The sequence below is a fragment of the Haplochromis burtoni genome, unplaced genomic scaffold, assembly GCF_018398535.1.
Source record: "Haplochromis burtoni strain Fernald_Lab_line unplaced genomic scaffold, NCSU_Asbu1 Contig_24, whole genome shotgun sequence".
In the NCBI taxonomy this organism is placed as follows: Eukaryota; Metazoa; Chordata; class Actinopteri; order Cichliformes; family Cichlidae; genus Haplochromis; species Haplochromis burtoni.
In genome coordinates this window covers 1566154-1590866 of record NW_024582385.1, presented here as the reverse complement: position 1 = coordinate 1590866, position 24713 = coordinate 1566154, and the positions used below count along the sequence as shown (strand labels likewise).

The 24713-nt window shown below is 41.5% G+C and overlaps 2 protein-coding genes across 5 annotated transcripts in view; one reads left to right on the top strand and one right to left on the bottom strand.

Annotated features, from left to right (window-relative positions):
• Positions 1–493: 493 nt before the first annotated feature.
• On the bottom strand, positions 494–11118 carry ei24 (EI24 autophagy associated transmembrane protein). Its single transcript, XM_005926780.3, has 11 exons — positions 10975–11118; positions 9766–9902; positions 8236–8381; positions 7966–8026; positions 7756–7822; positions 7546–7670; positions 4306–4425; positions 4095–4206; positions 3575–3686; positions 1971–2045; positions 494–1887 (listed from the first exon to the last, which is right to left on the bottom strand). Exons 2-11 carry the CDS (start codon positions 9805–9807, stop codon positions 1725–1727), a joined length of 1023 nt encoding a protein of 340 aa, XP_005926842.1. The 5' UTR covers positions 9808–9902; positions 10975–11118; the 3' UTR covers positions 494–1724.
• A 2408-nt stretch (positions 11119–13526) lies between these two features.
• Positions 13527–24713, top strand: part of LOC102310645 (beta-galactosidase-1-like protein 2) — a 29076-nt gene continuing 17889 nt past the window's right edge. For 2 of the 4 annotated variants that reach the window (XM_014335006.2, XM_014335007.2), the window contains exons 1-12: positions 13527–13691; positions 14099–14284; positions 14372–14440; positions 14831–14926; positions 15275–15383; positions 15466–15558; positions 15640–15721; positions 15787–15851; positions 15938–16022; positions 16898–17035; positions 17215–17483; positions 17578–17724. In XM_014335006.2, coding sequence (XP_014190492.1) covers positions 13600–13691; positions 14099–14284; positions 14372–14440; positions 14831–14926; positions 15275–15383; positions 15466–15558; positions 15640–15721; positions 15787–15851; positions 15938–16022; positions 16898–17035; positions 17215–17483; positions 17578–17724 — 1431 coding nt within the window. In that variant the 5' untranslated portion in view covers positions 13527–13599. The remainder of the gene's footprint in view (positions 13692–14098; positions 14285–14371; positions 14441–14830; positions 14927–15274; positions 15384–15465; positions 15559–15639; positions 15722–15786; positions 15852–15937; positions 16023–16897; positions 17036–17214; positions 17484–17577; positions 17725–24713) is intronic. The other 2 variants (XM_042218832.1, XM_005926863.3) reach the window with 2 other exon arrangements.

Below are 24713 nucleotides of genomic sequence, written 5' to 3'. Positions count from 1 at the left end.
TGTTGGTTGAAAATAATTTCACCTCATTTCGTTGGTGTAGATTCATTCTCATTATTTTTCACGTTGTTTCCTCTTACAAATCAACGTGTTACTTTTGTGTAAAGTTTTTCTTTCTCTCTCTATTAAAATAAAACTACCCGAAAAAATCTGGAAACTTAATTTCTCTGTACATGAGCAATCTTCCAAATTTAACAGGGGATCAAATAATTAATCCTCCCACTGTATCTTTTGGTGATCAGTTAATCACAGGTCTTTTTAGCTCAATCAAGTACAAAAGTCCATCTGCGTCTGTGTTAAGACAGTTTTCAAAACATCTCTGATACCTTTCTGTTAAGATGCCTGAAACATTTTTTTTATCAACTATGAACAATTTGGAGTACAACCCAAGGACCCAATCTGATTTTCAGTGATATAAATCCTTTATCTATCCTTATCTTTGCAATGCTGAGTTTGAAATGTCGTAGAGAAACAAAAAACACAGAAACACAAGAGCTCAAATATTGAATACTGACCAATTTTATTCAAATTAGAAGTATTACTTTTACAAAACCTCACTCACAAATATCAGTCTGCACAAACACTATGCTCTTCTTACAATAATTGCACACTGTTTAAAATCATGGCCCCGCTCCACATCCACGAGCTCTGATGAGACAAAGGTTGGGGTGGGGTCACTGTGTGGCGCTGGGCTTCTGACTGAACATTCAGGAGGTATTAACATTATGTACAGCACAAATAACCAAACAGCCAATGATATCTGGGGATCAGTTACATTTGCATCAAGCTCTCTTTAAGGTGCAAGGGGCACTAGAGCAAGCGAGTCGAGGCTGATCACCCGTCTGTTGTAAAGCTACGAGCTACATGACTCCTTTGTGACAGAGCTTAGCGTTGAAGTGGTCAAAGTAAAGTTAAAGATGCAGCGGTTTGGCAGTGTCGTCTCATCTATCAATACACTAAAAGCTCTAATGAAGCTTGTCCTTTGCCGGTGTAGCCGTGTGTATTGTGACGTTAGACAGCAGAATCCAGACTTTTTATTTTTGGGATGGGACGCAGAGGAACAGTTATGTCAATGCACACAAGTGACTTTCTGGTTGATTTCCGTTACAAAAAGGTCACTCTGCCTTTTAATAGCAGCTCCTGAAACGATGCTTGTACTCTACTGAAAACAAAGCTGTGGGGATTTCAAACTAAAAAGCCTCCCTTTATAACTGTACAAGGTTGCAGACGGGACTGTGAGGAGAGAAACACGTCCGTGTGCAAGAAAGTGTTGGATCTGTGAGGGAGGAATGTGACTTTTAAGAAAACACACCTGTGCTTTGCTTCTGAACACAAAAAAGCCCCTTCAAAGAGAAAAATATCCTTCCTTAGTCACGTTTGCTTAAAGAAATTAAAACTTTGTGATGTCTTGTGCTGTAATTTATTAAAAGGAGAGTCACTCAAATGGCACATTATGCAAAGAAAGAAAGAAAAGTAAAAAGAAGTCTGGATCTTAGTATTTAAAGTGTTTTGAGTGTGAGGCACAGGTCAGTCGATTTTTGTGTCACACAGAAAAGGTGGATAAAAATGAGTAACTGAGGCGGCACAGATTACACAAAAACATGTAAACCCTTTGTCCTGAACCACATGAACTAGCTGAACTCATCTTCATTAAGGGCGATCCTTCTAGAAAAAGAAAAAAAATCAATTTTCAGTGAAACTGCTTGTTGGTGACTATCCTATCTCCTTCACTGGGTGGGCAGCAGCCTCTGGCGGGTCGGGGAGGTGTGAGGTGTTGACAGCCTCTCTGTGGAGGCAGATGACGTCAGTGATGACTGCAGGTGGACAGTCTTGTGGAAAAGCTTGTTGCTGATCAGCACGACCAGGGAGAAGAGACGCAGTTGGAAGTGGCTGGAAGAGTGAAATCGACATCAGTCACTTGTGAAATAGATCCTTTTATTTATTGTTCTTACAGTGTGTTGTTGGACACTCACTACAGCTTTGTTGGTGTCTTTGCCTCATTAGCACTGATGATGAACAGAGGGAAAAGGATGGAGAACAAGCAACCGCTGCATAGGAAACAAAGATAGCATTTAAAAACCATTAAAAACAGAGCAGAAGGTCCAAATTCCAGATTCCTCTCTATTAGAAAGTTCTGACATGTTTTGTGACCATTCATTATATTTATTTATAACTAATTACTCCTTTGTAATATATTGTAATTATAAATAGTGGAGTTCCTCTCCTTCTCAAAGTGAAGGGGATGAGCAGACTGTTTCCTGAGGAAGCTCAGGAAGCTTTAATGAGTGCAGCAGGATGGTGGAGATCTTCTACCAGTCTGTGGTAGCGAGTGCCATCGGTTTTGCTGTTATATGCTGGGGAGAAGGGTCAGCAACAGACCCAGAGATGACCAGAATCTGGAGGCGTTTGAGTCAGTGAGGTTTAGGAGGTCGCTGAACAAACTGCTCTCCATCATGGACAGCCCATCTCTACTGCGCACTTCTGAGGCAGCACAGCTCCATCTCCCTCAGAATAATTCAACAGCGTTGCCATAAAGAACTCTTCCGGAAATCATTCCTATCATTATCTATAAAACTGTACAGTAACTCCTCCTTGTTACGTGTGAACACACCTGCCAGGCATCAGTGTGGACTCTGACGCCTGGCAGGACACAGATGTTTGCTATTTGTCATTGCCATACTCTGATGGAGATGAGACAGCATAAAGGGTGGAGGTAGAAAACTTGTCCCGATGATGCTCAAGAAATAACCCGAAGCTGAACGTCCTTAAAACATAAGAACTCATAATGAACTTCAGGAGACGCAGACACTTCCACCTCTCATTATAAACGCAGAACAGGTGGAATCTGTCTCCACCTTCAGTTTTCTGGGCACGCCACATCTCCGCTGATCTGATCTGGACCCACAACACCAACGCGCTGGTAAAGAAGGCCCAACAGCAGCTGCACTTCCTCCTGTCCTGAGGAAGAATAACCTGGACCAGAAGCTGCTGCTGGCCTTCACCGCTCCTCAGTGGAGAGCGTGCTCTCCTACTGCCTGGGTGTTTGGTACACAGGGGACAATAATGAGAACAGGACGGCTGTACTGAGGGTAATTAACACTGCCCTAAAAATCACTGGCTGCCCTCAGCCACCCCTGGAGGCCATCACCAGATCCTCCTGTCTCAGGAAAACCAGGGCCATCCCACGTGACCCCTTGCACCAACTGTTTGACTCGCTGGTCAGCACCTCAGGTCAATCAGGTCCCACACCTCCACTCTCACAAACAGCTTCTTCCCCTGAGCCATTCGGACTGTTAACAAACACTATCCCCCCACCCTCTTCACCAGTCTGAGCCATGGTCTTAGTAACCCCCATCACTCAGGCCACTCACATACGGACTCTCCACTCAGACCAAGTCCTTTGCAACTACTTCTGAGCACTTTGTTCTCCAATATGTGCCTTTCATTAGTTTTGAATATATTTCTGTAGTTTGTGTGTATGTATAAGGTGTAAAAAAAAAAAAACATGACTGGAAAATGGACCACAAACAAAATAATACTTGTAATAATGATCACAAAAAAATCACGCAGTGTTAACCTGATGATGTATGATGAGGGCATGGCAGTCAGCAGAGCCATGGGTAAGCCGAAGCCAAAGTAATATGGCCAGTTCCTCTCAATGTTGGACAGCCGCTGGTGCATCTCGATGCCTTAGACAAACACAAAAAAACACATCGTTTAGAGCATAGGTGTCAAACTCTGGCCCGCGGGCCAAATTTGGCCCGCAGCCTAATTACATTTGGCCCACGAAGCCATACCAAATTACTATCAGAGCTGGCCTACTGGTATTATACAGCTAATATATATATTGTTTAGTATTAAGCTTTGCTTGTTCCATATTCAGTTTTTCAGCAAAACTTGTTTGAGTCCATAAGAAAAGATTCATTCTTATATCTGGAGGAAGATTTTTTTTTTCAATAAATATTAATGTTAGCCCGCGACTTTGTTCCATTTTGAATTTTGGCCCACTGTGTATTTGAGTTTGACACCCCTGGTTTAGAGGTTCCCATTGAATTCAGATGAGTCTGTGTCTGTATAGAAGCTGACAGAGGACTCACCATGGTTGAACCAGCGATACTCAAAGCAGTACAGGGAGTAGAGCAGAGACATGTGGAGGAGGCTAACCATCTGTCCAATAGCATCGATGGGGAAGAGACTAACGATCATACCCTGGAGGACCACAAAAATACACACAGCGACACTCGTTGGAATAAAGTGAGAAACACAGGCAGCTATGCAGATTTATTTTAAAGAAAGGATAAAATGTACCTGAATGAGGAAGAGCGCCTGGAGGAGGAGGTTAAAAAGCATGTCTGCGATGATCTTACTGACGCTGGGGAATGGCTGAGCTTTACAGCCAGACACTTCAAATGCAAGGTCAGCTATGTCCTATAACACAGAGCAACGTAATGATATCAGTGTCACTGCAGCCAAACAGGAGGTTTCATTTGGAATATAACTGCTTTTAACTCTGTAATGGACATCTGACCCTGCTGGGGAAATGTTTTCCAGTTCTTATTTTCGAATATCATCCTCTCAAAATAACCACAACAACAAATGTTTGTCAGAAGTTCATCGACAGGTCTGAGGTTTTGTGATTTGGCATTATCGTGCTGAAAACAGCCCGGTCTTGTTTGACAAAGATGCCCTTTTTTAAGATCTTAATAGATTGCTCATTTCACATTGATTTTCAGCCTTGTATATTGTGCACAAAGACTTGAATTAATAGAGGGAATATTTGAATAATATTATGTGCTGTATTATTTTACATCCCATAGTGCTTCTGCTTTCTCCTGTCTCTTCATGTATCACCCTTTCTGCAGCTCTGTGATTGAGCACAGTTGGTTTCCACTTGCTCATCAGAGTCAGGAGTATGAGACTGATGAGAGTCGCCGGCAGCACCAGTGGGCCATTTCTCTGACAGTGCTTGTTCCATCAGCCAGAAGAAGGGTGTGTGATTAGCCCTTTCTTGTGGAGGCAGGGTGATTAATCTGTTTTAACCATTAAAAAAATACTTTACAATGTTTTCGGTTTTCTGTTGTTGGTGTGGTAGTCACAAATTGATTCATATTCAGTTAGATCAAAGACATGATGCACACATGCCACTAGGTTCTGCTGAATCGGTGAGTGCTCTGGAGACCTCTTTCCTTTCCCTGGCTCATCTGCTCCTACGTGTGGAAATCACACCTGATGATGAGCTGGTAGTCTCCTCTGGTGGTCAGCAGTGTGGTGTGTTGGATGTGCTACTTCTGGTGTTGGGTTGATTAAAGTTATTTTTTTAAGCTGTGGGACCCTAGCATAAACCAATCACGACTTTCTTTACTGTGAGAAACATTATTCTGTAACCGTATGGTTGAGTTATTAAAAATCATGACCCCATTCTAACTTACCAGGATGCTCTGTTACACTTACTTACCTCTCGCTAAAGAACATAGTTATGAGGTGCACACGGCATTGCATAACTTCAGGGGTTTTTTATTACAACATTTTTTAGTTTGTAATAGTTGCTTTTATAATTTGCAAATAATCATATTTAGCTTTTATTTCCATTTTACACAATATCCAAATTTGTATTAAAAATAGTTGTACAGGAAAGACACCAAAAGTTTAACCTTAGACTGTTTCTGTATAATTAAACGTCACATATGGCCTCATCCATGAATAGAAGCAACATCTGTGTCTACAGCTTCTTTATTAATAAAGCCCTGCAATACCATCTAACAGCTGACTTTATTAAACACCAACGTTCCCTCTAATGTTTCATGTGTGTGAGCGAACACACAAACTCCCTGAGCGTCCCTTGGACCACTGTGAGCGACAGCAGACGTGTGCACTGTGGTCACGCCAGCATCCAATCCATCCAAGTTACATGGTTTATTAAAATAATCAAATTACAGCGTTTACATTTATGTTAAGACTACTTTTAATTAAGTGCTTTAGCCCACTTACAATGGAAATTAACAATAAATCTTGTTCATGACCTGTAGCATGTTAACACTATTGGAAGTAAAACTTGAACTCCAATTTTGAAAACAAAACTAACTTTTGTTTTTTAATAAAGCTCTGACTTGCTTGTCCTGTAACTCTCTGTCTGCAAAATACAGTAAATAATGACCAATGTTGGGCAATTAATTATATAGTTACTTCTTCAAAAAAGTAACTGAGTTTTGCAAACAACAAAGTTTTTTGCAGCTGTTTACCTAAAAATGCAGCCAAGGCGTTTTTTAAATAAACATTTCAAACTATTTACAGAACAATCAGCTGTTCTGCATCAAATTTGATGCCACACAAATTATTTGTGCCACTCCAAAAAATAATTTCTGTCCACTATGAGATGAAGGAGAACAACAGCCTGATACCTGCAGGCCTGACAGCAGCAGATGTATCACTGCTGTAACACCTGTAACACTCAGCAGTCGCCTCATTGTTCTGACACACACAACAAAACTATTGACTACACTACACACTAACTACACAAGATTTGCGCTAAACGTTGCAAATCTCTCACATCTCAAAACACGCCGTCACTCCTAAAACTTCCCCCTTCCTAAACAACTAAATGCCATGTTGCCATATCATTTTTTGATTGGTCGACATGGTACATTTTTCCACCAATAGGAAAGGCTGGAGTTTTTTTGGTGTTGTTTTTGCTCACAGGCTTTCGAGCGTTTTCCTTATAAAACGCCGTTTTTACCGTTTCTTCCTGCAGTAAATATAAACAACGACAGTATTCAGGAAGAAAACCAAACATTGCAGATATTTTATCATAACTCTGGTTTTACGTGGCCGATCAACACAATTTAAAAACTGGTATAAAGTCCACACTTTGTCCGTCAGTTGTTCCGTCTGTCCTGCTCACATCTCCAATGGTTGTACACGTTGTCATTAACGTGGCTTCACTCCACATCAGCCGCTTTGCTCGCTAAAACACCGGTGTCGGCACATAAGGACGCTGTCATAGCCTGTCAACGACGTTGATTAGCTGCGTATATACGAATGTGAATCGCATTATTGGCTGGACTATGGGATAAGGTGGCATCGTTCTAATCCCATACGGGAGCAGCCAGTCACTCACTGACTAACACTGCAAAACAGAATTGTTAAAGTTTTAATTTTAATTTCAATTCAGGTTAGATTTTTTTCTGTGCGCAGAGGCCGTGCCAGCAGTGTGCAATTGCACACGCGCGCAGTTTAGAGGGAACATTATTAAACACCCCTTCTTCTCTGTATCCTCTGTCTTTCTTTACATTTTGGGGCTATTTCTGATGAGAGAGCAGTCTGAACCATTGCAAAGGAAGAGTCAGCAGCCCTTGAGGCAGCGCTGGCTTTATAAATCTCAGCAGCTGACACTGATTCAGTATAGTCTACTGCGCTGTGAGCTAAAGTGGAATGCTACTACAGAAAATCGTACACCAGAAGTAATAACAGTCTCCGATGCCTGAAGGGGACAAAAAAAGTTACTATCTCGTGTGCATGGCGTGGAAGTCTGATTTTAAAGAAGGGCCTGACCTGGAACCAGATGGCATTGACGATCTTGCTGAGGACAAACAAGGGGAGGACCCAGAGAGCACTGAAGACGGACGTCAGGATGAACTCTAACCAGGACCACACACTGCCATGGAGGGAGGGGTCACCTGGAGTAAAAACAGCTTTGTTAATTATCTGCTTCCCGTAACATACCGGAAAACTTGGTCCAGATTGAGCAGCAGCCATACATACCAATGATTTTTGCCGTGAGAGCCTGCAGGAGTGGAATAAACACCCGGTAAAAGAGAAACAGACTGAGCTGAGAAGAGAAAGAGAAATACCTTTGTTATTCTTTAACTTGTGCTTCCCTGCATAGCGTGGTTGTTTAACTTTGGTATTCAGCTTTGATACTTTAGTGGATAATGATGTTTCACATTTGAGGCAGTAACAGTTTAAGCTTACCCAGAACACTCCTCCATTCCAGGCACAGCATTGAAAAATCCTGCTGGCTACTTTGGGATCACTAGAAGAAAAATGAACAACACTAATGTTTCACTTTCGCGTGACTTGATTTCATTGCTTCTAAACAAACTCCTGAGAACTGTCAGCGTGCTGCAGTTTGCAGGGTGGATATGATGATGGCCCCAACTAGATAACATATTGTAATTCACACATTATTATATTTACTAGTGAAGAAAACAAAATGCGACCAAAATGTGTTCGGGTGCTTACTTGTCCGGTTTGCGCTCCTCACTCTGTGCCCGTCTCTGTGCCAGGGCCCCGCTGGCCCTTCTCCTCCGCTGCTCTTCCCTTTTCTGCTGGATACGAGCATCCAGCTTGGAGATTGTTCCAATCCCCAATATGGAGTCCTTGATCCCCTGTAGAGCATAAATACAAAAAGAGACAGTCGGAGCATTTCTACAAGTCTTAAATCTTCTCTGTAATGAATGATCCCCGTGAGGTCAGTAAAGAACATTTGACATTATTTCAAAGACAAATATTATTTCTGGAGGCTCTTGAAGTAACCCGGACACGTTCAGGCTGCACAGGTTCAAAGTATGGCTTAATAACACCGTCACTGGAGCCCAGCTGTAGTTACAGTAGTGCCAACTGTGCTTTGCATGGTCATGGCCACACATCTTAATCTTTGAAGTCAAACACTGTCAGTCTCATGGCCATGCAGTCTGGTTTTACCAACATTTGTAAAAGAATGAGTCATTCTAAAGACCTTACTGAATAATGCCTAAACATTGCCAATGATCTGCTGAATCAGTAACTGCAGAGCAACATCCACCTCTGGCATTAACATCAGCTCAAACTGTGTGATGCAAGCTTCATTGCATGCATTTCCATGGGTGAGCTGATGATGTCCTGATTTGACCAATGCCTGGGGTTTTAGGTTTTGTGAAGCCAGCTAATCCACAGAAAACCTGGCTATGATGAACTTGCTTCACAGTAAAGCCCTTTAGAGAAACATATGCAAACATTATTGTGTCTTTGGAGGTTTTGTCTGGTTGAGTTTCTCTTCTTCTTACACTTCAGTCACAGATTCAATTTCTGATGAATATTTCTATGCACTCAGTGAGTGCTGAAACTGGAAACAACCTCGTGTTTGCACAGATGCATGGACACAGCAGAGGTTTCAACACAGTTTCTGCTGCATGGAGGCACCTCTCTCTGCTCGTTATGTCCCTACTGTGGATCCACATTGTGAATTAGCGTGACATTTGTTGAGTAGAGAAGCTGTTCATTTTGGCTCTGCACTGGACCGTTACTGAAGCATTAATGATGTTAAACAGTGTAACTTAAGAGGCAAAAAAGCTCTTTAAACTTAGAGCAAAGTTTCCAAACTTGTGAAATTGTTTTTATTGAATATGACTTGTGTTTCTGTACAAGCAGTTTTTCTGTCCCAGTGACCACTGAAATGATCGCTCGACTTTTATTTAGAAAGAGACTTAAAAATGAGAGTCTGGGCTTATTCCAAGATGTCGGCTGCCAAGTTTCAAAACTGGCTACTCGCAGAACTTTAACATCCAAAACTCTGACACCAAACATACTATCTACATTAAGATTGCTAAATCATGTGTATGTCACAGAAATCAGTCAGAATTACGATCTTCAGCTCGCTCTTTCTACCGTTTCAACCAGCAAGGCTGAATGGGTCCATTGTTTTGAATGTTTCTGTTTCAGTTTGCATACACTACATTCTTGCACATTATGTCATAAATTATTTATGGGTGCAGTGTCTTTGTGTTTGCTAACCGTCGCAACATCGCGGAGGAAAGCCCTGACGCTGTCTGTCATCTCTGCACCAGCTGCAGATCCATCAACTGCAGAAGGAGGGGGGGCTGGTGACCTGGTGGTCCGCTCTCATGGCAGGGAGGGGCTCACCCAGTAACCTGCAACAAACCAAAACCCAAGGAAACAAAGTGAGGGGCTGAATGGAAAACCTTCAACCTTTGAAATGCAGATGCTAACAGCTCTTGCTACTTGCTTTGCTAAGACACACAAGTGCTTGAAGACCTATTTTCTTGTGATTTTTGTTAACTCAACTGTCACATAATATTTAATGTTTTTACCTCTTCAATGAATCAGCTACCTGTATAACAAGCTTATCATTTGGCTTTTACAAACAGTAGCCTTTCTAAACCTGGTAGTTTTCCATGCACATCCATAAAAATAAACCTCCATTAGTTTGTGTTTTACATACATCAGAAAAAGCCTTCTAATACTAAGAAAGTTCAACAATACAATGTTTGGCAAATTCTCTCAGAGTTTTGATATTTGGTCACCGTTTTTACTGTTTCACAAGCTGATGATGATGTAAGTCTTTATTTTAAAAACCATACCATTATCAGCCATATATATATATATATATATATATAGTCTTTCTAAATATACTTGTCCGCACACTAAACACGTGCTCTTACAGAATACCTAACGAGTTTCATATAGATCACAACTTAATAACTTCTGCACAAAATCTATCAGCATCTAATGCCTTGCTAAGAGAAGCAAAGCTTATGTGCGTTTCATAAACGCTGCTATTGTCTTATTTGTTGCATGGTGACATTATACACCAGCGATGTCCTCTCCTTTGTCTTAAGATGCAAACGTTTGTCCACCTATTGTCTCTGTGCGATACTGTTTTATTCAACGCTAGCAAGCTGACTCAGTGGGTTAGCGCAAAAGAGATGATAACACACACTCAGGCTAACTGGCTCATTGTGGTCTGCTTAAAAATCCTCTAAAACTGGCATAATCTCATATATAGAGTTCAGCATGTTGCCTATGGCCCTGTAATCGATGACTTTCGCTTCTTTAGTGTTCAACTAGCTTGTCTGTTTGTGATGCTAGCTAAATTATCGCTCAACAACTAATTTAACTGTAGACTTTTTCTTCCTGATAACGTCCATACAAGTGATTAACAGACAGATAGAGCACATATTTTAACAAAGGTCTGGTGCTTACCTCATGCGACAGCCACGGTGTTACAATAACTTGGGAAATTCTTTCTTTCTCTTCCTTAACGTAAACACAACAAACAGCATACAGCCACTGCCAGCAGCTAGGGCCGTGGAAAACAAATTGCGCAAGCTCCAACCTCGAAGGAGCATGGGAAGCGTAGTCCTCAATACTGGAAGGCGAAGAGAGAAAGTGGAGTAAAAGCTCATTAAAATGCTAAGGGGTGTGTCCACTTTATGACGCATTTTATTGTGTGTCGAGCATTAATTACGTATTTATAATAAGTTATTAAGACGACAGCGATATTTTATTGTCTATGTCTCTGATGTTATATGATTGTGAGAGAAGCTAGATAGCTTTGTTAGCTTTGTTATAAGGTTGCAGAATTAAGTTTTGCTGTGTTGCTATCGGCTCACGATGGAATAAAAGGAAATAAATGTAGAACATATCCACATGCAACTGCAGCAGGTAGTGAATAAAGCAACGATTAGCATGACAAGATAAATGGAATTTTTAAATCTCACATGCAAAGTACGTGGTGTTAGAAAAATGCAGCACAGCTGGGCCTCGGGCTGTATAACAATGAAAGTTAGCATATTCAAATTCACGTGTGTGTTTGAAGTGAGGACGCCTTGGAGAGACCTCATGCAGAGAAAATGTGTGAAAGCCTGGGAACTGACTGAGGAGCAGATAAAAGGTTGAGGTTACGGGTGGAGGTAAAAGACTAAAAGCTGCAGCACATGAGCTTGTAATTGAAATGGAGAAACTGCAGTGGGGCAGAGAAAGAGCAAGCTGCGTTTGAAACGCTGACCTAACTTTTAATTCTTATCCCTACTTTTATTTTTCCATATCTATTTAAGTGCTATTTATGACACTATGTTTGCACTGAAGCACCGCAGCAATTTCCTAATGTTGTAAACCTGCTCAACATTTGGCAATAAACCCCCTTTCTGATTCTGATTCTGATTCTAAAGCTCCTTAAATACCTGCAAAGTGTCTTTTTTTGAAGCACTGACAACTTCAAGGACGAATATAAAGCTAAAGAAGAGGCCTACAGTCAATTATTTAAAAATACTACAACAACAAACATAACTAATGCAAAATGTGTTATGATCAATCTTAAATTCGATTTGATTATTTTAATAAAGCGCCCAAGAACTTTATATAAATTTGGAATGTAAATATGGGAGTTTTATTATAATAACTTGATAAGGAGCCATTTCTATCACAAAGACATAAACAGCATATTGCTTAAAACTGAAAATGCACTGTTGTCTAGCTGCTCCACCTTTGTAATGATGGTGGGTCCGTGTATAACATATGAACTGTGGCCAGACATCACCTTCTTTTATAAATTAATCCACTGCATACTTTCCTAAAGAAAGGAAAGAAAGAAAGCAATGAAGCAGCATTCCTTAGTTTTTAGAGAATTCCACCAGCTCTTGTGGCCATGCAGATGATTCCAGGTCATGACAATTATTTAGGAACCTTCCTAAATAAAACTCATTAAGAGTTTGAGAAATTTTATGAGTGAGTGTGTTTTCACAGTGGAAGAGAAAGAGCACACCAAAAAGAAAAGGAGGGCAGGTTTACACACGTGACTCTAACAGCTTCTACAGCTGCATATTGAAAATCGGCACGACCACTAACCACCAGAGTTACGTGTGCAGGGCTATTCCGACTATGAAACCAATAGAAACAATTAGCTGTAGCTAGTGGCTCTAACAGCTAACCCTGGTTTGTCTTCCTTTGCTGAGGAGCACAAATAATCATCTTTTCTGTCTTGAAACCAGAGCAGTAGCAACTAAAGTTGAAAAAATGCATCAGGAAAGTATTTACAGGGGTCATAAGATAAGGGATCGAAGAGCCATTTCCCACTTACAAGAGTTGCTGCTTGCTGGCCATTAGCTAAGTCATATATGAGTGTTGTGGTGGTACAGAGCTTGTGGGAACCTGGGTGGGTCGTGAGTGGCTGGGAGAGGTTAAGAAATGTACAGGCCTGTGTAGAGTCTATTGGACTACTAATGGCACTTAAAGGTAGGGATAGTAGAGGCAAACAAAGCAAAATACCCCATTTCAACATGTGTCAAGTGAAGAACATGAACTGGGCACCACTATGGGGTTGTTATGGTCCCAAGCACATGTAGAAATAAGGACCAACTCCATAGAATGAGTTATGAATGACGAATGAAGGGCAGCAATATGCAATTAGCTCCACACATCTAGACAAGTTTCAAAAGAAGATAAAATAATGAACACTTTGGAGATAGTGATATAACTTGCCGCATTCCTCGTTATTTTTATATTTTAGACTAGACACTATGTTTAAGATGGAAGAAACTTTTTCAGGATTAAATGTTTTCATTTTGTTTGTTGTTTTTTCTGGTAAAGCTCTAAAAAAAGAAGAAAAGAAAAAGGAAGCTGTGTAGTAGTTCTTACAAGCCAAACAATACCGAAGACAAACCCTGCTGCTAATGAGGTGAGTTAGATTTCCATGGCTCCGCGCAGAGGCACTCCCACGAGGCGGTGCACTGTTCAGACCAGCATCATGCGTTCATCTGCACACAGATGCTGCTGTGAACTTAACTCGACTGTTGCTTATGTTGCCAGAAGGGATCTCGCTCTCCATCCATGGTTGTCCTCAGGATAAGAAATGTGCACAAAAGGAAATATGCACTCATCTGCCTGTGCATTGCTGGATTCATCATGTACAGATATCTTGGGTAAGTTCTTAAAATGTTACGTATGTTCCAGTAAGACGCTGTTGTTTTCCCCTCAATGCAACGATTCAGCTTGATGTAGTTTTCACAGACACACAATTCAAACAGTCTCAATAGTAATATTGTTTGTGTGGCTTCTATAACAGTACAACAGTGTCACTGTATTACACACAGTTTGATGGTTGTCATAAGAAACTTTATTTATTTTGGGAAGTGAATAATAAGAAACTAATGGATGATGAAGAAAATGTAAAAGAAGCCCTTATGAGTTTACTGAAGTCTGATGTCCTCCTGCTCAACTCAAGACATCTGCAAATTCCTGCCAAGCATGTCATGTGGTCAGTTAGAGTACAATAGCCTATGTTAGGCATTAAGTGACTGTGACACACTGAGTGGAACTCCTCTTCCAGCATGTCGGGAAGGGGGAGGAGGATGAGCCGAAAGGTCGGCTTGTGTGCCAACACGTCCCAGTTCACCCTCGAGGGAGAGCCCTTCCGCATCATTGGGGGATCCATCCACTATTTCCGTGTGCCCAGGGCCTACTGGAGGGACCGCCTGATGAAGATGAAAGCCTGTGGGATTAATACCCTCACTACGTACGAACACTGCTCCAGTGATTGAGTTTAGAATCACAAGCACTGTCACTGCTGAATGTTAACTGTGGGCGCCCTCCATCCTTGCAGATATGTGCCGTGGAATCTGCACCAGCCGGAAAGAGAGGTTTTTAACTTCCAGACACAGCTGGATTTACAGTAAGGAGAATTTTCTTTTATGATTAATCACCACACAGCATCCTTCACACCACCTTCCTAGCTTCTCTAACAATATTACCTGCTCTAAGGTATTTTGGATATATTCTTCATTTTCTCCTCATCATCTAAGTCCTCAGTGCTCAGGGGAGATGCTAGAGGCAGAGAGTCCCACCTGACAACAGCAGCATCTCCATAACAAAAGCAGCTTATCGAGCAATTAACTGCACAGTGATGATAAGCGAAGAGAGAGGTCCTGCCTCTGCCAGTGTTGTTGCCAGGCACTTTTCAGACTCACCAAACAATAAGAAATGGAGCCTCACTGTGAGTCTAAACTTTGGGTTTGCACAGGAAAAAGTTGCTTGTTGATTTTCTTTTCTGTTTGGATTTCAGAGCCTATATCAGTCTTGCAGCCGAGATGGAACTGTGGGTGATTTTGCGTCCAGGACCCTACATTTCCTCTGAGCTGGACCTAGGAGGACTGCCGAGGTAGTCACGGTGTTCTCTGTATGTAGGTTTATGTAGAAATTCAGAATTTTTTTGTGTGTATATTCATATGGTATGAAAAGGGACGTTAGTTTAAACTGCAAGTCTGTTCAGTGCCTGTCCTGAGTAAATAGATTTTTGTATTTAAGTGAATTTAACCAGACAGCACAAGAGTTACTTAATCTAACGCACAAAGTGCCATTTTTGCTTTCTGAATGAAATCAGGGTGGAAGAGTCGCATCTTGTTTAAAGTAAAGGCTTGCTCAGTGTCTCAAGCTTTGTCCAGTATTTTAGACTGACTGTGGCTCTGTTGTTAAGTGTTAACTGAGCATGTTTTCTATGTTTTTGCAGCTGGCTCCTCCAAGACAGCAGCATGAGACTGCGGACGACGCACCCAGGGTTCATTCAGGCTGTCAACACTTTTTTTGACAAGCTGATACCAAAACTGGTTCCATTGCAGGTCAGGCTGGAAACATACCAGCTGAAGCAGAGTCTGTTAATCTTTTTAATTAAAAAAAATATGCTTGTTTGTGTTTTTTTAGTTCAAGAAAGGAGGTCCAATCATTGCAGTGCAAGTGGAAAACGAGTATGGCTCCTTTGCAAAGGATCAGAGTTACATGTTTTTCATTAAAGAGGTGACTACACATGAAACTTGATGGCATAGAACGGATCAATAGGATTATTTTCACTTCTTCCTTTGTGTTTTATTTTGAAAGGCTCTGCAATCCAGAGGGATCAGCGAACTGCTGCTCACATCAGACAAGCACAAAACGTTAAAGTCTGGGGGTGTGGATGGAGGTATATTAATAATCACACACCTAAACATAAACATGCACACACACAGTTAACCTAATCTCGTGTAGCCCTCAGGACAGTGAAGCTTCAGAAGCTAAATCAGAGAAACATCCAGGAGCTGACTGCTATCCAGGTGAGTCTCACCTTTCCACATCACTTGTATCCATCACTGATGACAGTAAGGAGATGCAAGCTGACTGTGTGCGTGCTGCTTTTCAGCCCAACAACCCCACCATGGTGATGGATTACTGGACCGGCTGGTATGATATCTGGGGAGAGCTCCACCATGTGCTGCCCCCAGAGGGTAAGGAGGGTTCTCTGTGCTGCTAGTGGCATGTTGCTCCCCTGCTATTCATAATCAACCTGGGTGGTCTAACAATGGAGTGTCGCTCAAGGGAGTCTTCATAATTCAGCGAGGTGGTAAAAGAAGCGTACACATCCTTCTCTTAGTATCTCTGAAAGCCAATGCTACATAGTGATGTTACATTAGCAAAAAACAGGCATAAAGTGTCTTGTGCAAATTGAATTCTTCTCATATTTTATAAAATGAAAAGAAAAATATTGTGGAAATCATTGCCTGTAGTTATTTTATTAGTCTTTCATTCGTTTTTTACATTTGTGTGCAGTTTGTGCAGTGAAATACAAATCGGTCTAAATCTCCTGCTTCAGAAACCAAATTTGGAAATTGAAATCTGTTGGGTTTTTGTCTTATAATTACTGCTTTAAAGCAAATTTGTTTTAAAAACAGTCGTTTACATCAACCAAACCAGTAAACATGGAAAACCTGCTTGTGAAAAGAAATTTGGATACAGAAATCTATACTCTTACTTTACGAATACTTTACTAACCCTTGAAAGAAATACATATATGAGTAAAACCAATCAAAGGGTAGCGTTATTGTCTGTCCCCTCTGATACATCTGTTTCACTAGTGCTACTCTATCTCCAGGTCCTCTAAACTGCTGTAAATGTGCTTTCTTTCTCACCCCAGTGTAGATCTTTGCATGAGAAATGGCAGCTACATGCCCACAGTGGACATGCAAATGTCAGGGTCATGCTGCTTTTGAATGAGTCACTTACGCATTTAAGAAAATGAGTCAGAAGAGTTTCGGGATTCAAAATTTGTATTTGCATGAATCCATTATTCTAAACACTGTGAACACGTCTCATTTCTTGTCAGATATGGTATCCACTGTAAGGGAAATTCTGAGGAGAGGCATGTCTGTCAACTTGTACATGTTCCACGGAGGATCCAGTTTTGGCTTCATGAGCGGAGCACTCGCCAATCCCTCATACAGAGCTTTAGTCCCCAGCTATGGTTGGTTCCTTTGTACTGTGCTCAGTCTCAAATAGACTCTCATGCAAATTCACAAAGACGTTTGAGTGATTAATAACTGCCGTATGAGAGCTGGAAAATATCGTGTTCTGTACTGTTGACCTTAACACCCAGCAGGTGGCAGCAAATGACAGTTTTTGCACACTGTTGATGTTCCGCAGATTATGACGCTCCTCTGTCTGAATCTGGGGAATACACTTCAAAGTACCACCTTCTCAGGGATTTACTTTCCCGATACAAAAACAGTAAGAAAAACACGAGATATGCAGCACATTATTACATTCAGTTACTGACCTCTTTGCCTCTCTGTGCAGCAGGAGGCTCTGACAGTCTCCCGGACATGCCAGTCCTGCATTACAGGGAGGCTTATGAACCAGCCATTATGTATCAGCACCTTTCATTATGGGATGCTTTAAGCTTCACAGAAGGAGTACGTTTATGTGAGATTATCTGTGACGTACGTATCCTGCAATGTAAAGAATTTTGCTTTTCAGACAGTTCAACTGTTTCAATTGTCTCTGCAGCCATTTAAGTCCGCCAAACCAGTAAACATGGAAAATCTACCCGTGAACAACAGAAATGGACAGTCCTATGGCTACACTCTGTATGAGACTATCATCACGAGGGGAGGGCTGTTACAGTCAGGGGACAATGTCAGAGACCGTGCCCTGGTGAGTTAATGCACACTATACATGTGCATGATATTTATCCATAAGCTAATTGCTTAGCTTCCATAATGTGTTTGTAGCTGCTGAAAACAAATTTATTAAAAACTAGGAAGTCATGTCTTACTGCTAAAATATATATGTCTGTTAAATATAAACCTAGTGGCATAAGATAGACAGCATAGAAAAATTGCAAATATGGGAAAACAGCTAACCAGACTCTGTCCAAGGGTTAAAAATATCCTCTTAATAGCTCATTCATTAAACATTTTTGATATTGTTCATAAAACGAACAGCAAATAAATAAATAATTAGAAAAAACCCTGCAAGAACAAAATGATTCCTTCTTGCTGAAAATTTGAACGATCAAATATAAGCAGGAGCCAGAGGACAGTTAACCTAGTTTACATCAGTCACACAGGCCAACAGACAAGTTAACAACCACGCGGCAACTGCTGGTCATTATAAGAAAATTAATATTTCGCAGCCGGCTGTGAGTTGTTGTTGTTAAGCTGTTAAGTATAAGCTATTCATTCCTGAAAAAGACACTCAGTGACTTCATGGTAACCAGTTACCTGAGTGCTGTGATTGCTTTGGTCACTGTTGCCAGGGCCACCTGTAGTTTGTACTGAGATGCCGACTTGTCTACAAACACTACCTCTGAGTGGTCAGCTAGCACATGTTGGGGAATATACATTTTATACACTTTCCTCTAGAGTTTGCCACTTTAGCCCTGACTGAGGTCTTAGCAGAGCAAAAACACTGGGAAACAGTGACTCTGTCCAGTTCGCTCACTGTTACTCAAGATTACAAAATCTTGTAGTTCCATTAAAGGCTGCATGCACATATTTCAGTTGTGAATTGTTTACCAACAGCTCACTTCAGTTCAACATCAGAACTGCTTACGTTATTCAACAACTGAACAAATGTGATCAAATGTCACACTGAAGTTAGAAACCTAAACTCATCTGTTTGACCATCTTCACAAGTTCTTATGTATTGTTTACAGCTCTCTGCTCGTGGATGTCGTTTCCAGCTTTTTCCTCTCTCACTTTCATTTGTTCCTGCGGGATAGTTGCCCGCTCTGTCTCTACACTTGATGGGCTTCTCTCCCTCACATATTCTCTGGTGAATTTTAAATTCTACCAATTTTCTCAAAGTTAATGTCAGCCACAGCTATATCTGACAGCTCAGGTGCAGCGCAGGATTGAGCCAGAGGAGGACTGCTTTATGACAAACTATTCCACTGTGTAAATCTGAGATTTGTGCTCCTACGGTGTGCAGAAAATCTTCAGACAGTTCATTGTTTTTTCCACAAAAAAAAAGGATTACAAAATCTTGTAATTCCATTATAGTTCCTGACCTGTCTGGTAGGGGTGCAACGATACACAAGAGAGATTTTTGTTTAGCTGGAGAAAATTGTGGCACAACCAGTCATTAATTTCCTCAATGCATTTACCAAGAGCCTGTACAGGGCCTCGGTCTCCTGGTGACATTGTGATATATATTTGTGTGTCATCTGCATAGCTGTGATAGTTTATTTTGTTGTTGTTTATAATCTGTGCCAGTGGGAGCATGTAGATGTTAAACAGAAGGGGTCCCAAGATGGAACCTTGGGGAACTCCACATGTGATACTTGTCTGCTCAGATGTGAAGTTACCTATTGATACAAAGTATTTCCTGTTTTCTAAGTATGTTTTGAACCAGTTTAGTACAGTTCCTGAAAGACCTGCCAGTTCTCCAGTCGTTTGAGTAATATGTTGTGGTCAACTGTATCAAATGCTGCACTGAGATCCAGTAAAACTAAGACTGACATTTTTCCACTGTCTGTATTCAGACATATGTCATTGAACACTTTGGTCAGAGCGGTTTCAGTGCTGTGGTTCTGTCTAAAACCTGACTGGAAGGCATCGTAGCAGTTATTCTGTTTTAAGAAGTAACTGAGCTGTTGAGAAACTGCTTTTTCAATGATCTTACTTAAAAACGGGAGATTTGAGATCGGCCTGTAGTTGTTCATTTGTGTCTTGTCAAGATTGTCCTTTTTCAGTATAGGTTTGATTACAGCAGTTTTTAGTGATTCTGGAAACACACCTGATAATAAAGAAAAGTTGACGATCTGTAACAGGTCTGACTCTAAAGTCTTTGAGACCTTTTTGAAAAAACTTGTTGGCAGGACATCTAAACAGCAGGAGGAGGAGTTCAGTTGACCTAAGATGTCCTCCAGGTCTTTGCTGTTAATAGGTTGAAACTGTTTCATGGTGTTTAAACAGTTTTTTGGTGGACACAGTACATATCCTGGATCTGCTGTTGATGTACCAATTGCTTGTCTAATTTTTTGGATTTTTTCAGTGAAGAATTTGGCAAAGTCATTGCAGGCCATGGTCGAATGAAGTTCAGCTGCCACTGACACAGGGGGGTTTGTTAGCCTGTCAACTGTAGAAAATAAGACCCGAGCATTATGGCTGTTTTTAGTGATGATGTCAGAGAAGTAGGACCTCCTTGCACTCCTCAGTTGTAAATTATAATTGTGAAGTTTCTCTTTATAAGATGTCATAATGAACCTGGAGGTTTGTTTTTCTCCATCTGCGCTCAGCTTTCCTACACTCTCTTTTTTCATTTTTCACCAGTGTGGAGTTTCTCCATGGAGACTTTTTCCTTCCAGAGATAACCTTCACCTTAATGGGAGCAATAGTGTCCATTACATTTAACATGTTTAGCATTGAAGCTATTGACGAGCTCATTGACTGACCCTCTGGACAGGTCAGGTGTTAATGGGAAGACCTGGTTAAAGATCTGCACTACTGTGTTCAGTTATACACCGTTTTGTGATCACTGTGTTGATATATTTGTGTGGGCTGAGATTTTACTTTCAAAGAAAACACAGTAATGATCAGACAGGCCCACATCAGACACAGTAACCTTTGAAATGCTCAGGCCTTTGGAGATCAGTAGGTCGAAGAGTGTGTCCTCTATTATGTGTGGCCTCTGTTACATGCTGAGTCAGCCCAAAGTTGCCCAGAGTGTTACTCAGGTCTTTAGTCCCTTTGTCCTGAGGGTTGTCCACATGATGTTAAAATCCCCAACAATAATTACACAGTCAAAATCAACACAGATCACAGACAGCAGTTCACTGAGGTCATTAAAAAAGTCTGTGCAGTATTTGGGAGGCCTGTAAACATTAAGAAACACAACTTTGGATGGGGCCTTCAGCTGTAAAGCCACATATTCAAAAGACTGAAAACTTCCAGGAGATAGCTGCTTACATTGAAATGATTCATTAAATAAGACAGCAACCCCTCCTCCTCTCCTGCTCACCCTGGCCTCACTGATAAAACTGTAGTTAGGAGGGGTCGTCTCGATGAGAACAGCTCCACTGTTACTTTGGTCCAACCAAGTTTCAGTTAAAAACATAAAATCAAGGCTGTGCTCAGTGATTAAATCATTAATTAAAAATGTTTTCCCAGCTAAGAGATCTAATGTTTAATAAAGCCAACTTAAGTGTTTTAGAGGTATTACTTGTCCCCTCGTGTTTGGGAGCAGTCTGTGGCACACAAGGTATGTTTACTATGTTTAAAGATCTTTTAGAGTGCAGCTCTCTGTGTTTTGACCAGGCCACATGTCTCCTGTCACCTAAAAGTACAGAAATTTTAAAACCTTCTAGTAAACAGGGTCCCAGCTTCTCCTGGGAAAAGTCATCACTGCCATAATCCTCACAGCCCGGACCCTCCACACATCACACATCAGACTGCGGAGACAGGGCATGAAGAGGAACTAAGGGGGGCGAGGCTGGGCAATGTGACTTCGATTGCTCTGTTGAGGGTGGGGCTCGATGGCGAACCTTTGGCCGCTCTGGTGGGGGGTTTATGGGGGACAAAAAGGGATTGGGACGGGGGGTAGATCTGAGCCCAGCATTGACCCGCTCCATCATCTCCTCAGTGAATTTCAGGTGTGGGGAGGAGGGAGAAAGGGAGGGGGAGGAGGGTGATGGCCTGTCAGGGGTTTGGGGGACTGGGGAAGGTCGTGGTCCCTTGTCCTGGTCGTTGGTGTTGTTGAGAGAGTTGGAGGCAAATAGGGACCCCTCTTCTTGCCTTAGATGTCTCTCCTTTCTGAGGCTCTTCCTCAGATGCCATGGATGTCTCTCCTTTCTGAGGCTCTTCCCGGGTGGGGGCAAATGGAGCTCCTCCTCAAGGTTTCTGCTGGGCTTTGTCTGTTCTTGGAGTACTGTTTGTTCCTCTTTATGAGATAACTCCTCGTTTATCTCAGCCTTGGCACCAAGCACAGATGGATGACGTATGGAATAAAACAAGTTGGAGGTGAACAGTTTCACCCCTGACTTGTTAAAATTAAATCCATTTGCTTTAAACAGATGCCTGCGTTCCCAAAAAATATTAAAGTTGTTGATAAAATGCACTGAGTGGTCAGCACATGCTGATATAGTACTCCACTTTGCAATTAATTTACTTAAGTTAGACATCATATTTCTATTTAGAGACCTGTTATTGTATCCATACACGTTAATAAGAATAATTTTCTGTTCACAGACTTCTACCAACACCATGATCCAATGCCCCATTCCGTCGCTTTTATGATCAATAACTCTCCCTGCAAATTTGTTGAATAAGATCATAACTCCTGCTGAGTGAGTAGTACCATGTGAATAAAGAATACTATCTCCCCATTGATGTTTCCAAAATGTTTCCTCTTCCTTACCAGAATGTGTTTCTTGTAAAAACAAAATGTTTGCCTTAATTTCCTTGCAGAATAAAAACATGGCCTTACGTTTGACATTGTTTTTTAAGCCTCGAACATTTAAGGAACTTAATAGAACAGCCATCTATAAGATAAAGAAAAAACAAAAACAAAAACGCAAGAACAAAATACAAAACAAGAACAGTAACGGCTTCCTTGGCACTTACTAGAAGAAAAAAAAGTGCTTGAAGCAGGAATAAGCCTAGTGTCCTACCTATGTAATCATAACAGTACTCCGACCCTATCACAGTACTACCCCTTTATATATGCGGCAATTTTAGCTCTGTATAGCTCACATTTAACTACGACTTTGCTTTTTGACCCTCTCCTATTTTTTATTTGTGTATTTTTAACAGATATGTATATATAAACATATATATACACACATACATACCCACATTTTTTGGTTAACTTGTAGTGACTTCTTCAAGTGCATCTCACAGATCGATCCTTTTACCGTCTATTATTGCATAACCCTCCTTTAGGAATGCTCTTTTGCCGTTGTTTCGAGCTTCCTGCACCTTGGGCCACAGCTTGATCCGAGCTTCACGGTCTTCTTTGGAGAAGTCTTCTTTAAATTTTATGTTCAGTTCTTTGCAGACCCTGGCCTCCTTGGATTTCCTCCATACTTCATCCCTTGCCGTCCTCATGCTGAACTGTATGATGATTGGTCTTGGCACCTTGTTGCTCACTGCATTGTCTTTCTTCCCCAGTCGGTGTACTGTATCAACCATGAGCTGCAGTTTTTCCACTGATACAGGAACCACTCTTGTTAGAATGCCGATCACTGTTTCACGTGTATTCTCGTTGTCCTTCTCTGTCAGACCCAAAATTCTGAGGTCCCATCTTCTGCGGTAACGTGCACTCTCCAGACAGCTCTCCTTTAATTCTTTGTTTTCCTTCATCAGCGACTCCACCTTCGTCTTCAGCTTGTCAATTTCCTCTCTGTTTTTTTGCGTTGTTCGAAGGCTTCCAACTTCTTTTCAAGCGAATCAAACCTTTCCTCGCATCTCTTTGTGAAGCCAAGTAAAACTTCATATACATTCTCGATGCTCACCTGCTTCTCAGTAGTTTTGCTTTTCATTTTTTTGGAATTGGGACTTGGTAACGGAGTGTGGTCACCTATGGGTCTTCCGATCTCTTTCTGAAGTTCCATCTCTTCTATATCTTCATCCTCACATGCTTCTTGCATAGCAGCAAGGTTGTAATCGTGGTCGGAGAGGCTACCTGCTAGCTTGGGGTTAGCCATTTTTATCACTCTAAGTTTATCTTTGTGTCTACCTGAAGGTCTGTCAAAGTAACTTCCAGGGGGTTTCGCTTGCGTTCTACTTCCTTTGGAGTAACAGTTTGTCAGTAAAGTATTTTACAGGACATCAAAATCACGTTTCTTAATCAGACCCGCAGATTGTACAACCGCTTATTCCGCCATCTTTCTCCCTAAGGCTGTCCAAATTCATAGTCTGCAGATGTCAATAAACGGCTGTGCTCCCTGGCTAGCTCACGGGAAGCAAGACCAAACGACACCTCCGTCTCCTCCTTGTCTGAGCTCGCCACAATATTAAACATATCAGGTCCCCATAAGGAGAATCATGTGCTAACGGCTGTCTAAATGACTCGGGTAAAGTTTGTAGCATGCATGCTTGTTGTTTTTGTCTGCTTCCACTTGTCTTTGCACTAGGATGATGTCGGCGTAAATGTGCAGTCATATTCGTTGTGTTCCCACTAGTGCTGTCAGCGTTAATCTCGTTGAAATGACGTTAACGCCACAACACGGCAAATCTCCGTTAACGAGCTACCCCTGATCGCCCGTGTGGGGCTAGACGGCCAACACGTTAACGAGCTAACTGCGCTAACACACTAGTTCCCACCCATGTAATTGAGCATTGCGTGGCACATCCAACATACTGTTTTACTTTAGTCCATGACGCGCTTACCTTCAGGGTCATACGTCACATGAAAACCAAAATAATTCCAAACGCCAGATCTGAATGAGGGTGGGGGAGGTTCAATTTGCCATGTTGCAAGGAGAGCTTAACTTCTGTCTCGCTAGCTTGCCCTGCGCTCTTCCTTCTGACGATGCTGTCTGTGTTGAACGCTCAGTGGATCTGCGCTCGACAGTGCAGCCTAGGCGGAGTAGTCGAACGCAGATTCACTGAGCGCTCAACACAGACAGCATCGTCAGAAGGAAAGTTGATAAAATAAATTACAAATTTTGTATTGTTCGATACATATGCGTACCGAACCGA